General features: G+C 38.0%; 1 protein-coding gene across 3 annotated transcripts in view; it reads right to left on the bottom strand.

Annotated features, from left to right (window-relative positions):
• Positions 1–16290, bottom strand: part of MME (membrane metalloendopeptidase) — a 103336-nt gene that overhangs the window by 24715 nt on the left and 62331 nt on the right. For all 3 annotated transcript variants that reach the window (XM_030330301.2, XM_030330302.1, XM_030330304.1), the window contains exon 16: positions 15399–15502. In XM_030330301.2, coding sequence (XP_030186161.1) covers positions 15399–15502 — 104 coding nt within the window. The remainder of the gene's footprint in view (positions 1–15398; positions 15503–16290) is intronic.

Raw genomic sequence — 16290 nt, 5'->3', positions numbered from 1 at the left:
ACAAAATTATTGTTCAGCACTTTTTTGCAACAGGAGTAATATTCCAATCTTAATAAGACTTTTATATATACATTTTATTTATACATATTATATATACTAGTATATATATGTGTATACACACACACACACACAGTCATTGAATAATAGATAATACTTAATTTCAGATAACCCCTTAAATGTCAGCACACATGCATACACTTAAGACAATCATATATTATTAGCTAACGGTTTCATAACGGTAGTTATGCCACTTTCAGGGCAATAATTAGTGTGCCAATTATTATCCTACTCATGGAAGGAGTTTACAGTAATTAGTACAATGAGGTTAAATCAGAACTGTTTCCAGACCCTGCTTTGCAAGGTAAGCAGTACAAAGTCAGCTGTCCAAATCAACATTTTAGCTACAATTTCAGTAACTATTGTGGGATGTCAGATGTGAGTTCCTATTTTGATCTCTTAAAAAGAACTGAGCGAAAGCCATATATAACAACTGTCTGATAAATTCTAATTAAGTATGAGTTTTATCTCCAATAACATGACTCAGACATTCATAGAAAACATCGGGAAATTAAAAAAAAAAATCCAGATAACACTTCTCTGAATTTTTCTTTAGAAAGAAAATAAATTTGAAGACGGAGTGTGTGTGTGGGAGCGGATGGTTGAACAATATTTTTGTAGTTTGATGCCATTTTAAAGAGATAAAAATATTTTCAAACAGGATGGTGTGACTGATAGATCAGTTTTTCCCAATTTCATCATAGGTGAGTCATCACTCTTTAAATTTCTTGCAGGTTGAGGATTACAAGCAAATAATTACATTTATTTTAATTAAACTCCACTTGATTCCCACATGATTCTCACATGACTCACAGCAAAAACATATAAATCCAGGGTGTTAAGACTAAAATCAAGAGATGAGGAACCATACAGAGCAAGTCGATTTTGTTCGTGTGACCAAAAAGGCATTACGAAAGACAATACTTATGTAAGTAAAAACCATGATCAGGAAAAATGATTTATCAGGATTATGTTTACATATATTCACATAGTTATTCCGACTTAGGTTCAAGTGTGGCTCTGAGTTGTGTGGCAGGAGGGGCAAAATGGACAGCGTGCTCTCGCTACTCCTGAGGAGAAACACCATTCCTTATAGCGACTCTTCAGAAAGGTATTTTTCTTTTTTTTTTTTTAAATTTTTTTTTTCAACGTTTATTTATTTTTGGGACAGAGACAGACAGAGCATGAACGGGGGAGGGGCAGAGAGAGAGGGAGACACAGAATCGGAAGCAGGCTCCAGGCTCTGAGCCATCAGCCCAGAGCCCGACGCGGGGCTCGAACTCACGGACCGCGAGATCGTGACCTGGCTGAACTCGGACGCTTAACCGACTGCGCCACCCAGGCGCCCCGAAAGGTATTTTTCATGTGGTCTCAACATTTTGATAGCACCTATGGCAGTAGACTTTATGCACAAATAGCTTAAAATTATTCATTTTAATTGTTATAAAATCGATGTAACATGTTTCCAGGTCTCAGTTGTTTTAAGGTTCAGTTTCTCAATTATGAACCGATTTAGTGATGGTATACTCCTCATGGACTTTTATGGGTAATCACAAATCATATGCCAATTTTTTGGTTCTGGACTCAGGCACATACTACAAATGACAGACCAAAGGTGCCAATCCAAAATGTTTTCTTAAAATAAGTAAAGCACAGAGGAAAGGAGCTGGATGTATGAAAATGTTTCAGAGAGCAACAGGTCTCAGAAGGAGGACATAGATGAATGAAGTTTATAGACCCTTCTCATGTTTACTGCTTTGGTAAAAATAAATGTCATACCTTTGTTTTAGTGCTTTTCTCCTGTTCTGTTACATGACTTTGAGGGGTTTATGATTGCATTTTGATTCATGTCTGTAACTTTCCAGGAGGGAGTGCTTTACATATTAAAACGTCCATGGTGAATTATGCTTTCAAGAAAATATGGAGCTATTTATGACCACAAAACTCCCAAATAAAATTGGAATTACACACTACAGAGCAGTAGTGTGTAGCGTTTGCTTTTTCTTCCCTGAGAACCTGCACAATGCATCCTTAGACTACCCCTGGGTGATTCAAGATTGAAAAGCACAGGGCATACTGTCCCTGGGAACAACAGGAACTTGAAATACTGAGATTGAATCGTTACACCTTAAATAAAATGATGATAACAGCTACAGGTTCAGCATCTAACATGTGTGGTCAGTCATGAAATATCTCAGTACGCTGGATGTAAAAAGCTAAATTAGGGCAAAGAAAATATTTTTCAAGTTAAAGGTGATGTAATGGAAACCATAAGTTCATTTGATTTGGACACAGCCTCAAAGTTTCAGGAAAAGCTTCCATTTATGGAACAGAAACACATTTGATGCTGAATAGCAGCACAGAAAAGAGAAAATGCACAACAGAAGAGAAAACCAAATGGTGGTGATTCTTGCCCTAAAATAATGGGTAGTGCAGGTTGACGGTACCTTTAACATCCAGGCTGGAGGCCAGATACTAGCAGCTGCCTGGAGCAGGTATCAGACCTAAGTGATGAAATCACACCCATTCTTTGATTTTTCTTCCTGCCTCCAATGGTCTGAGTGGGTAGGAGTTTGGGTGTGTGTGGTATTAAGCAAAGAATGGGAAAGCAAGAAGGAGGAAAACTTTATTTTTAATTTTGGAGCCATCACTTCGTCAGGTGAACGGATTTTGGTTTGGGGGCATTTGACAGTAGAACAAAGACGGGCCACTCTAAGCAGCACAGACCTCAAAGCTGAACTAACAGTGTGGATGGGAAATATGACTGAAATACCCTTGAGATGGGGACCAGGTGTTTCTCTTCTATCTCTTATTACCCTGAAGAACCCAGGCAGTGATGAATTAAAGCACAAAGACATCAGTTTTATAGCAGAGACGAAAGGCAGAAGTCGACAGCCTGATCCCGCAGCCTTTTGGATGTAATAAACCCACTGGGTTGCAAAAGCACCTGGAATTTAACTCCTCTTTCACCCTCTCATGTGTAACTTTAAAACTTAAAACAACAAAACTGTTAATGCCCCTTTCCCTGAAAGTGTTCCATTTCCCAGCACCTAGTGGTCCCAAAGCAACTCCTTTAAGATCAGCAGTACGAAACAATGGTTTTCTCTATCTTCCTCAAGTCCTTGTGGAAAGGAGAATTCTCATTTTGTAATCCCAATAACCACTGTAACCTTTTACATTTATTAATATTCTTTCATCAAGACTTCAGAGTTTCCTATACCTATAGACCTTCATTCAGCCAAACCAATCATACAAGATAGATGACACGTCCAGTTTTCAGGTGTAGAAACTAAGGCACAGCATGCTTTTCTGACCTTCGAATGCACTTAAAAACTAAGCAATACAACAGGGACATGAATATGTAAACTACGGAGAAAGAGGACCCTCTCATCTTCCATCCAAATCCTCTACTTCTGAGCTGTCGATCTGTATTATATAACACATTTCAGTACAAGGATGAATGCCATTTCCTTGCTAAACTCTTTAAAAATGAAAGTGCCCATTTTTACTTACTTATCTTCAATATACAAAACTCAGTTTTATTTATATACACTGGCAATGTCAATCCAAAATGAATTAAGAAAACAATGCCATCTACAATACTACTAAGAACAATAAAAGATTTAGGCACAAATTTAACAAAAGAAGGGCAAGATGTGTACGTTGAAAACTCCAAAACACTACTGAAAGAAATTAAAGAGGACTTAAAAACCTAGAAGAGATATGCCACTTTCATGAATCAGAAAACTTAATTTTTTATTGAGGTATAATTAACATATAACATATTAGTTTCAGGTGTACAATATAATGCTTTGATATTTGTATACACTGCAAAATGATCATCACAATGAATCTAATTACCATCTGTCACAATACAAAGTTATGAAAAACATGTTTTTGTTTTCTCTTTTGGCAGCTTTCAAATATGCACTACATATTATTGACTGTAATCACCATGTTATATACATTACATCCCCACAACTAATTATTTTATACCTAGAAGTCTGCATCTCTTGATCCCCTTTATATATATTACCCAGCCCCAAACCATCCTCTGCCCTGACAACCACCATTCTGTTCTATGTATCTATGAGTTTTGTTTTTTCATTTGTTTTCTAGATATCACATATAAGGGAAATCATACAGTATTTTTCTCTGCCTCGTTTCTCTTAGCATTTACCATCAAATTCCATCCATGTTGTCACAAATGGCAATATTTCACCCTTTTTATGGCTGAATAGTATTCCCTTGTGTGTGTGCATGTGTGTGTATATGATGTATATGTATAAATATACACACACGTACACACACACACACACACATGCATACATACATACTGCATCTTCTATCTATTCATTCATCAATGAACACTTAGGTTGTTCCCACATCTTGGCTATTGTAAATAATGCTGCAATAAATATAAGGGTGCATATATCTTTCTAAATTAGTGTTATTATTTTCTTCAAATAAATACCAGGAAGTGGAATTGCTGGGTCATATGGCATACTTCTATTTGTATCTTTAGGAAACTCCACACTGTTTTCCATTGTGGCTGCACCAATTTATATTCCCACCAATAGTGTACAACAGGTCCCCTGCTAAACTTGCCATTTTTTTCTTTTTGGTAATAAACATTCTAACATTGTGAGGTGATATCTCATTGTGATTGCTTTGCATTTCCCTGGTTAGTAACATTGAGCATCATATCATGTGCCTCTTAGTCATCTTTTGTGTCTTCTTTGGAAAAATGATTATTGAGATCCTCTGCTCATTTTTTAATTGGACTGGTTTTTTTTTTTTTTTTTTTTTTTTTTTTTTTTTTGCTGATGAGTTGTAGGATACACACACACACACACACACACACACACACACATATATATATATATATATATATATAAAGTCTCCAGCTTTTATCTTCTCTCTCACTATTGCTTTGGCTATTTGGGATGTCTTGTGTTTCAATACAAATTTTAGGATTGTTTGTCCTTTTTCTGTGAAAAATGCTACTGGAATTTTGATAGAGATTGCATTAAACCTATAGATTGATTTGGTAATATGGAATATATGGTTTTAATGCTCTTTCATTGGGAACATATTTGTCTGCTTTCTCATTTTGTTTGACTCTTTTCACTTGTTTCTATGTACTAGGCAAAACAACTACCTTTCGAAGTATTGAAGGAGTGCCCTTGTGTAGGAAACTTATCTCTCAACCTTGCCCTAGGTCTTTGCTGTCTCTCAACCTTTGTAGGTATCAAAGCAACCCGATTCATTTTTCATAGATCCCAGTTGTTGAGGGTGTGGCAAGACTTGTCAGTGTTCCAAAGGGAGGAATCGCATTTAGCACCCAGTTTGAGGTTGACTGGAAGCCCCTGAGACAGCAGTTTCTAAAGTACACAAATATATAGTTTTGAGGGACTGCAATTGTAAACCCTGCTGGCCTCCAGACCACTTGATCTGCAGGTGTCCCTGTTGTATAGTTATAAAAATTGGGGCTTCTGAAGAGTGTATAAGCTCCTTTTTGGGAGGTACTGGGGAGGTGTAGTGAGACGCAAAGATGGTATCCCCAGCCTACATTCCCTGAGAGCACCTCCATAGCCTCTAGATCTGTAGCACACCTGAAGTCTGCCCCTCAGACTGAAAAGCTCCTGGACAAATAAATAGGGCTTTCACACAGAAATACTGGAGGTATGTTTTAGTCTACAGTCTGTGTAGTACTCTGGGGGTGGTTGCCTGCCAAAAACTATCTCTCAAATTGTTACAGTCCTTGGGATCTGGTGGCTTCTTAACACAAGCCCCCTGGCCACCAGAGCCAGGTAATTAAGGAGCATCCCCTGTGTGTCCTGTATATGCTCGTTCACTTCAGCAAGGCAGCAGAATAGCACAGAGCTGAGACACTCCTACCTATGCTATCAAGGTAGAGAGAGAGAGAGAGCGAGAGAGAGAGAAAGAGAGCAAAGTTGGTGTCCACCCATTCCTCTCTCCCCATGGAGTCCCAACAGGCCCATGCCCTTTTGGCAGATGAGTTAGGATTAGCAAATAAATCTCCTTCACATATAATCTAGGCCCTTTTCAAACTGCTGCTTTTGTGCTGGTCCCTGGAGTGACTGGAGTCTGCATGCAAGCCCTTTAAGATAATTATCTCAGTTCTCTCTGTCCTTTTGGGTCTCTTGGATTTGAGTCGCACTGGTTTTCACATCTCTCCATTGCAGGTCCCACAGGTTGGTGTGATGTGGGGAACAAACACCTCAGTCCTCAGAAAGAAGCTCTGGATTGGTGAAATCCCCCCTTCCCAGTTGTGGGTCACTGCACCAGGGATAGTGTTTTTGGCAAGACCACCAAACTGCCTCTCCCACCCATCTCAATTTGGCCCTTTTACTGTTTGTCATGAAGAAGCTGTTCAGCTAGTTTTCAGGTCTTTATCAGAGGGAATAATTGTTCCATATGTAGCTATAGATTCAGTCCATGGAATGACGTGAGTTCAGGATCTTCCTAGGCTGCCATTTGGGACTGCCCCTTTGAAAGTGCTCCTTTTAAAATTGTTTCACACTTAGGTCTCCCCCTTACCCTAATACACTTTAGGATGCTGGCCTCTACCCTACAACGAAGTCATTTTAGAAGACCGATCATGACCAGACTGTAACAAAAACAGCTACTATTTAATAAGCACCTAAGTTATACGACAGGCACATATACAATATATAACACAACAACCCCATAAGGCAAAAGTAGATGTTATTTTCCTCAGTTTATAAAGGAATCACTGATACTCATATTATGGAGGTTGTCTAAGTTTACACAGTAAGTGGCAGAGCAAGAACCTTAACTCAGGGCTGCCCATTCTAAGTCCCATTTTCCAGGGTCCCACCATCCCTCCCTGACTGCAAATTCTTTCCACTGTTCCATAAAGTGCAATGTTTTTTACCCAAAGATAAAAGCACAGCAGGATAAAAGAGCCCCTTTAAACTATTCATTGATGTTGCAGAAGAGTTGTTAACATAACTGAAGTACTCTGATTACCTGAGAGGTGAGAACCAAGACACCCATTGTGACCTGAAATTGGGAGAATCCACTTCTTCAACAAAATGCAACAGAAATCACTGATGTGATTTTCTTCCTAGAAGTCATCAGTTGGTGGCATGTAGTTCTAAGTTTGGCAACAAGGCACATTCTTTTTAGTCTTTGATAAGTTTCTATCTGTATACGCACAAATGTGTGCCCCTTCATTTGTGTGATGTGCCAAATTCAGAGAAATTCCCAAACTGGAAAATATATGGGTGGGTGAATCAGTTGTCAGAATTTTCTTTTGATGACTTTTTTCCTGATTTAGAATAATCTTGGGATCTTTCAAGAACTGAAACTTCTTCTATCCTATATAACCCTTAGCAATAACATAACTTACATTATGTCTATTGTCTATCTCATTAGACAGTAACTCCATGGAATCAATGATATTTCTTTTTTTTTTAATTATAGTAAGAACATCTGCCAGAAGCTATATCCTCTTAATACACTTTAACGCATTGAAAACTGTGTGTACAAAGCTGCACAGAAGATCTCTAGAGGTTATTGATCTTGCTTAATTTAAACTTTATGCCTTTTGACTAATAACTCCCCATCTACTCCTCTCCTCCAGCCCCTGGTAATCACAATTCCATTCTTTGGTTTTATGAATTTGACTATTTTAGAAAAACTCACATAAGTGGAATCATGCAGTATTTGTCTTTCTCTATCTGGCTTATTTCACTTAGCATAATGTTTTCATGTTCATCCATGTTGTATACTGCAGAATCTCCTACTCTTTAAAAGCTGAATGTATTCCATTGTATATATGAACCACATTTTCTTTATCCATTTATCGGTCAGTGGAAACAGGTTGTTTCCACATCTATCTGTTCTGAATGGTGCTGCAATGAACGAGGGAGTGCAAATATTCCCTGAAGATATTGATTTCAATTCTTTGGAATATTTTTAGAAATGGGTTTCCTGGGTCATATGGTAGTTCTATTTCTAATTTTTTGAGGAACTGCCATACTGTTTTCCATAGCAGCTGCACCATTTTGCATTCCCACCAATGGTGTGCAAGCTCTCCAATTTCTCCATATCCCTTACCAATACTTCTCTCTCTCTCTCTCTCTCTTTTTTTTATAACAATCATCCTGACAGCAGTGATGTGTTAGCTCATTGTGGTTTTTGACTTGCATTTCCCTGATGATTACTAACGCTGAGCATCTTTTCACGTGTCTGTCAGCCATTTATAAGTCTTCTTTGAAGAAATGTCTATTCAAGCCCTTAACCCAGTTTTAAATTGGCTTATTACTTTTTTTGTTACTGAGTTTTAGAGGTCTCTTATATATTTTGTAGATTATCACCTTATCAGAAATATGATTTAACCAATGTTTTCTCCCACTTCATACATTGCTTTTTTATTCTGTTGGTCATTTCCTTTGCTGTGCAGAAGCTTTTTAGTTTAATACTGTCTCACTTGTTTATTTTTTTTTATTTTTATTTTTTTTTTTAATTTTTTTTTTTTTTTCAACGTTTATTTATTTTTGGGACAGAGACAGACAGAGCATGAACGGGGGAGGGGCAGAGAGAGAGGGAGACACAGAATCGGAAGCAGGCTCCAGGCTCTGAGCCATCAGCCCAGAGCCTGACGCGGGGCTCGAACTCACGGACCGCGAGATCGTGACCTGGCTGAAGTCGAACGCTTAACCGACTGCGCCACCCAGGCGCCCCTCACTTGTTTATTTTATGCTTTGTTCTTAATTGTATCTCTAAGACTTAGGGAACATGATAGGTGCTCAATATGTATTTGGGCCTTGGCATATGAATGAGTCCTCCAACCTCCAAGAGAGATGACTCCCCTCCTTGGACTCTGGGAAGGGGGAAGGCACTAGGCCTAGGTGAGGCACTCCTTCTATGCAGGCTATAGAGAGCCATGGCCACCAAGAGCTATGCACCAACTGAAATATCATCCCCTCAAGATGGTACACTAGTAGGGGCACCTGGGTGGCTCAGTTGGTTAAGCCTCCGACTTCAGTTCAGGTCATGATCTTGCGGTTTGTGAGTTCGAGCCCCGTGTCGGGCTCTGTGCTGACAGCTTGGAGCCTGGAGCCTGTTTCAGAATCTGTGTCTCCCTCTGCCCCTCTCCTGCTCACACTCTGTCTCTCAATAATAAATAAACGTTAAAAAAAATTAAAAAAAAAAAGATGGTACACTAGTGTAAAAGTTCTAGAATTCTTTTGCAAAATTCTCTTAGTTTAAAACTTCAACCTTTAAACCATTTAATTCCCTTCTCTACTTCCCATCCCCTCTAAAAAAGCCAAAAACCAAAACCAAACAAACACACAAAAAAACCCAAAGCCTTCCTTGGGTGCTAATTAAAAAGCAGAAATGTTTTTATCCTTATCATGAAGAGCACTGAGTAATGTATAGAATTGTTGAATCACTAATCTAATGCTGTATGTTAATCATACAGGAATTACAATAAAAACTTAATTTTAAAAAAGCAGAAATGTTTTTACTGATCAAATATGTTTTGCTTATAGCCTCCAAAACACAGCGGAAAACCACAAAGCCTGGCAGTTTAATGGGAGCCTAAAAGGTGGAAATCTCAAATTTTCAACTATTACAACAAATGTAGAACACAAGAATTCCATGGCAGTATGTGGGAACCAGAATGATTTGTCCAAATTTAGTCTATCTGTTATTCCATGTTCCTGGCTCAGTAGTGCTTGATGAGCCAAATAATCTTTTTTGTAAATCCTCCCCATACATCTATGCTCATGGAGACTCATTTGTGTCTCAAGTCTCCAGCACTCCGCACACACACCCTGGACAGTTCCTACCAACACCACCTCTATACCATCTCATTTACCCACATTACATTATATTATATATTATATTATATTATATTATATTATATTATATTATATTATATATTATATTAGTGGATATATTATATGATATATAATATAATAGCCCTGCATACTATTTTTCTTTTGATAACCAAGCTCACTGATATAGGACTTCATTAGAAAGAAGACTGGCTCTAGAAATATCAGTGAAGGGGAAAAATAGAAGGGTTATCTTAGAAAGAAGTGAGCTACTTCCCTACCTCTCTGGAGAGCATGTTCTTTTTCTCTCGAGTCACCTGATGTGTAGAAGCCAAGGAGGAAAACTTCTTGGCTCTTATCAAAACTTCACAGTTAGGCCCACAGAATTTGAATGCTGGAATCTTAAAGATGATATACAGTCTAAATCAACCTGCTCATTTTATAAATAAGAAAACTACATGCCTTTTAAAGGGCCACAGGTAGTAAGTGGCAGAACTGGGACACTGAAAGAGAGTTAGTGACTCATTGCAGTGGCAAATCCATGCTTCACAGAGTACCAACCTCCCTGCTGTTTTTGGTGGTGTTGACCTTTCAGAAAAAAACACACAGAGCCACAGTGCTGGCTGCCAGGGATTGCCACCACCCAACGAGCCCAGATTAGAAAAGACAGCAGGCTTGAAGCAATGACAGGGAAGACAGATGAACCAACCATTTTGTTCTGTTTTGTTTCTAGTGAATCTTCTGTTCATGTCAATATTAATTTAAATGCTGACATGTTGCTTCTAGAGAATGTTCTACTAATAAGTAAAGGTTTAATGGTGGTTTTAAAAAAGTGCTGTTCTAGCACTTGTAACAGAACCAAGCAAACTCTGCCTTTTATCAGATTTAACTGTTACTTACTTGCTTCTTTCTTTAGATTGTGAGCTCCTGGCTCCAGGGCCACATTTTATTCATCTATATCCTTTACAGTGTTTATTTAGCACAATGATTTGCACGTTGCAGCTGCTCAATAAAATGCTTATTGAACTGGCTCTTGTCAATATACCTGTGTTTTTATTTTGAAACACAACAGCGGGAAAGATGAAGCAATGAAATGAATCTTTGTAGTTTTTGATAAGTAACGCCGCGGCTCAGTGGTCATGATTTACAAACAGGGCCACATCACAGTTATATCACAGGAAGTTGTGTCCTGAGAAACTAACAAAATAACATGAAATCTAAAACACAAGAAAAGGAATGCTTTCTGTTGTTATTCTTGTACATTTTTCTTTCTCTTTAGAGGTTTATGTTCTATTGACTCTAAGTGAATAATCATGTTACTGGAAATAAAATCATTATAGATATATATCTAAGTAATTTTGCCAAAGGATATTACATTCTAAGTTTATCACTCTTACTATCTGATAATATGACATATTTGAAATTCTTTACAAACTGGTACCAAAGACCCAGAGAACACAATATTTGGGATAATTTTGGAAACACTAGGCACTCAGAAACCCCATGAACCAAGCTTTTCAAATTTAAATCCCTGTCCTTTGCAGTAGCTGCCTGCTCAAATGGGCAGAAGGCTCTTTTAGTGAAATGATTAAATCAGGTAGATCACATACAGACTTCCAGGACTCTCTCAATGTTTTGAATCTGTTAGACAGAGAGAGCAGCGGAGAGCTGTTATATAACTTCACCGACCATGATGGTGAAACACTTGGATGTGACACTCTCTACCTTAGCAGTTGAGTTCACTTCATCAGCATGATCACAAACCACTATTGTATCATTTATTAACCCCAGAAACATTGAGGAAGGGTCTATATTCTGTTCATCAGTGTTCAGGCTCTGGTGACACAAACATCTGGTTTCTGCTTTCAACAAGGACTAGGGCAGGCACAAGGTGAAGATAAAAATGCAGTGGGGTGCTATGAATAAGGAAGTAATGTTCTAGTTGAGTCCAACGATATAAGGCTTCTGTTAGATGAACAAGGACAGAAAGGGTGATCCACGGTAAGGGACAAGGAGGAAGAAAAGATGGAAGAATGACCTAGAGTTATTCCTATAGCTGGAGGTTTGGGCAATGCTGGGAGGGTGGGCAGGGTGAATCTAAAGGAATTCTGGAGAGCTAATGGGAGGAATGCAGAGCCTTGTACCATGAGATAGGCAATAGGGATATATTGAAAGGTTTTCATCAGGAAATAACACGACTCATTCTGATTTTAAAAATCTGTAGGGTATTAGAAAGGAGAATGAGCTGAAGGAAAGTAAGATGATTGGTGATAAGATTAGGAAAAAATTAGTAATAACTTTGGTGAACAATGAGACATGCCTGAATTTACTCAGTGACCATGGAGAGAGTAAGATGGAGATCCCCTAGCAATACCTATATAATCTTTAATTAGCAGCTGGTAGATGTAAACTTTTGGTTTTGAATGGGGATCTGGAGTAGATATTACTATAGATGTCAGAGATGAGAGAAAGAGATCAGTCTAGAATGGTGAGTCCCTGATTTCTGTCTTGATAACAATAAGATGAAAGTTGCTGGAAAATATAGGGCAATATGAGGATATGGGGAGAAAGATGATCAAGTGTTGTCCCAAATGGAAAATTCTGTGTTTGTAGGGTCTGTGGAACACCTATGTAGAGATGTTTCATGGGTAGCTAGACATGTGGGTTGAAAACAAATCTGGGCCAGGTACAAATATTCAGTGGTCATAATGGCGGTAGAAGATGCCAAGAAGCATATGAGTTTGCCCAGTGAGGGGAAAAACAAACAAACAAACAAACAAAAACAGGTCCAGAAGCTTATTACTTGGTTAATTGACTGAATTAATTCAAACTGATTGTTGTCTTGAAAATATAATGCATCTACAATACCCTACAATATAAACCCTACATAATCCATAGTTTTTCCCATCCCTGTCCCATCAATTGTGGGCATGGGCACCTATTTCTCCTGCAAGACCTTAGGAGAGAGGACTTGAGCATCTGAAAATGTAGTTCTCTGAGAGGTAACTACAAACTATGTGAACAAAGCAGAAGCAGTAGATGTGTCTGCCTGAACACACACAGTGAGGATTTGAATTTGGTATACATAAAAAAGGAAGGAGAACATAGTGACTTTATTACTACTACACAATTACAAAATAGGTCTGAAACTTTCACTCCAAGAAACCTCAAAAAAATATAAGGAACTGTCATGACATTGTATCCCACAGTCCTAATGGTTTGACGTGATCATTGTCAAAAGTGCTTCCAATATTTTGGAAAACAAAAAATAAATTTTAAACCTAAACTGCCAAATTAAAAGCATCACCCTGTAAAAAGAAAATGACACAAAACTAAATACAAAGAGTATCATTAACCAAAAGGAACTAACGCTAACTCAGAGGTTCTCACTTGAAGTTGGGGGGTAGTACTTAAAAAGAATCCAATACCTGGGTCCCCACCCACAGGCAAGTACATCACAGGCAAGGGTAGTGAGATTAGGGCCTCAGTACTATTTCTAGGGCTCCCCAGGTGACTCTCCTGTAGAGCCAGAATTTAGAACCCTTGGACTCAGTACACAGGCAGAAGAAGAGAAAGGAAAAGAAACTAGTCTGACATGGCAGAGAAGACCTTAGAAGCCATATTGCACTTATGATGACTATCAGAAGCTCATGGGAAGGACCCAAAATGTTCTGTTGACCTATGCGTGCTACTGAACAAACATTCATTAAAACAGTGTACACAGCTTTCACTTGTGATTATTGTAAGGGAAAAGGACTCAAGAGAAAAGCAACACATATGATGAAAGGGAATGAAAAATGCAAACTATATTACGAAATAATTGTAGAACTTTGGACTACATTAAGTTCAAAAGAAAACATGAAGCCATAACTCAACAACTATTTTTAAAATTATGAAAAAGTCTTCTGGTGTCATATGGATGCAGGTTATATTAGCTATTTTCAGAAACACTATTTGACAATATTTCTCTGTAGATATTTCACACAGTACTAACAATTATTAAATGTAAGTATATGCATCTTAAAGAAAAAAATTCAGACTTACAAGAAACTTCTCAGTTTATAAGTTTACCCACTGAATATTCTTTTTGATGACTTTTTCTTGAAATAGGGTTTTTTGAAATAGGGTTTCACAACCAATTACAACACAAACCATATGCACCCACTCTTCTTCCTTCTTTGCCAGCTAGGACACTAAACGTTCTCTGACATTTGCAGCCCTGTTTTTAGCACCAGACAATACATTTACTGCAGTATAAACCCAGAGGTCAGCAAAGGAAATCAATCTCTCTTTCATGGCACCTGACAGGTTCAAAATGCTGTACAGAGATTGAATGTATTGGCATTTTCACTTAGGAATTTTGTCCAACCTGTACTTAGTTAACTGAGAACAGAACAGCCTGTCATCAAACAGTCTCACATCACTTTGTACACTTCCTGGCACATTTCCCTCCTAGTGGTAGAGTTTATTATATATGTCTTTCTTACCTTCTGCTGTTGTAATATAATATAATATAATATAATATAATATAATATAATATAATTAAAGTTCACTTGTGATTCTCCCAGTTCCCAATGAAACCTGGACTTAGTGTTCTACAATATTAGTTTAGTAAATGAATAAAAGAACGAATAAATGAATACATGAATAATAAACCAAGCACCTCACTGTCATGTTATTTTGTTGGCTACCACACGGATCAAGTTAGTACATTTCTTTTTTATTCGCTCACTCACTCTTTAACTCAGTTTTAACTGAAAACCTTCCATGTGTTCAGCATGCTGCTGAGCAGTCAAAAGGAATAGCCCCTGTTCTCTAGAAGTTAAGAGCCCAGCAAGAAAAAGTCAACATAAGCAGCTCTAGGGCTCTATGTGCACAAACACACAAGTTGATGCATGTTAATATGTTAGACATACTGAGTTAGACACACCCATTTAGCTGAAAAATAAACACTAAGCTGATGTTAACATGAAGCACCAATGCCACTGATAAGCAGGGATTAAGAGCATTTGAAGGCAACTCCCATTATCTCTTGTTTGGCTGCCACAAGTTTGAGGGGCGTGTCACACGGAACAGTCTAGAAGGGGATGGAGTTGTGAGATGACTGACCCATAGAAAACAGGTGGGGCTGTGGGCAGGAGATAATTCTGAGTTCCACAAGTGTGGCCTCAGAGAAAACTTGCAGGAGCTCTGGGTTACCTAGGTTAAGGTGTTCTTGAGAAACTTGTCCACAAAGTAGAGGAAATAGGTAATAATATGACAGGAAACCAAAGAAATGAGGTAGCCTGAGGCCACCATAATAAAAAAAATTTTAATTTTGCTTAAATCTTTGACCCACCTTTAGTATGATATTCTTGGATGCTCTTAGAGGTATTCACTCCATTGAAGGAGGATATTGTACTTTTTTAACATTAACATTGAGTCAGGTTCTTTTTCTTAACCCAACAATGAGAGGGGAAAAGCCCCTTTTCTGAATGAACATATAGCAAACTGGAATATACATACTCATCCTTGTCCACCTTTTCTCGGAGCTTCTTTAGTTGTTTATTTTGGCCAAACTTCAAGTTTTGAATTATGTTCTCAAAGTATTGATCTTCCTTGTAGTTCAACTATATTACATAAAAGGTTTTGGGAAAAATAGTCAAAATTTCTGCTAAAAAAACATAGGGAACATTTTCTTAAATTGTATCAGTTAATAAAGTTAACGGAGAGCATTAAAACTTACCAAAGAAGGATTTAATTCCATTTAGCCGAGTTCTATATAATAGGTCACTGTCGCTCTAACTAAATCGCTACTTTAGTCTATTCTTCTGTAACTAATCAAATGAACCGAGTGTCAGACAAGCTTTCCTATATTGATAGTAACCCTTACATGACAGATAAGAGCACATTCCATTTTAGCACCTACAATGTACCAGGCACTGTTCTCAGCACTTTATATATTACATGTTTTTAATCCTTATAATAATCTTATGAAGATGGGTTGTTATTGCCATTTTAAAGCTGAGGAAACCAAGGCAATTAAGTCACTTGCCCAAGTTAGTGAATGGTGGAGCTGGGATTTGAACCCAAGAATTTCCCTGTGGGTCTATGTTCTTAGCCATCAGACTCCTGCCACAAAGGCCCCCAGGACTCAGATGCTGCAGCCAGCTCATTTACAAGAAATAGTCAACCTTTTCTATAAATGTAAAGAGAGAAGAGGACACTGTGGCTTGCAAACTCCCATGTTAGACCGGTAATCAATGGATTAGGAATCACTGACATCCCCACTTCTGGGCAAGGATCACCTTGTTGTCACCAGGGTCTCAAGGAGTTGCAAGGACCAAGATTAGCAACAGGATCCTCAGCTGGGTCTTAAATCAATAGTGTAGTGACTTGAATCAATTCTGTTCTCTTT

The sequence above is a fragment of the Lynx canadensis genome, chromosome C2 (assembly GCF_007474595.2).
Source record: "Lynx canadensis isolate LIC74 chromosome C2, mLynCan4.pri.v2, whole genome shotgun sequence".
Lineage (NCBI taxonomy): Eukaryota > Metazoa > Chordata > Mammalia > Carnivora > Felidae > Lynx > Lynx canadensis.
Note: the sequence above shows the minus strand (reverse complement) of the source record. Positions and strands in the feature narration are given on the sequence as shown.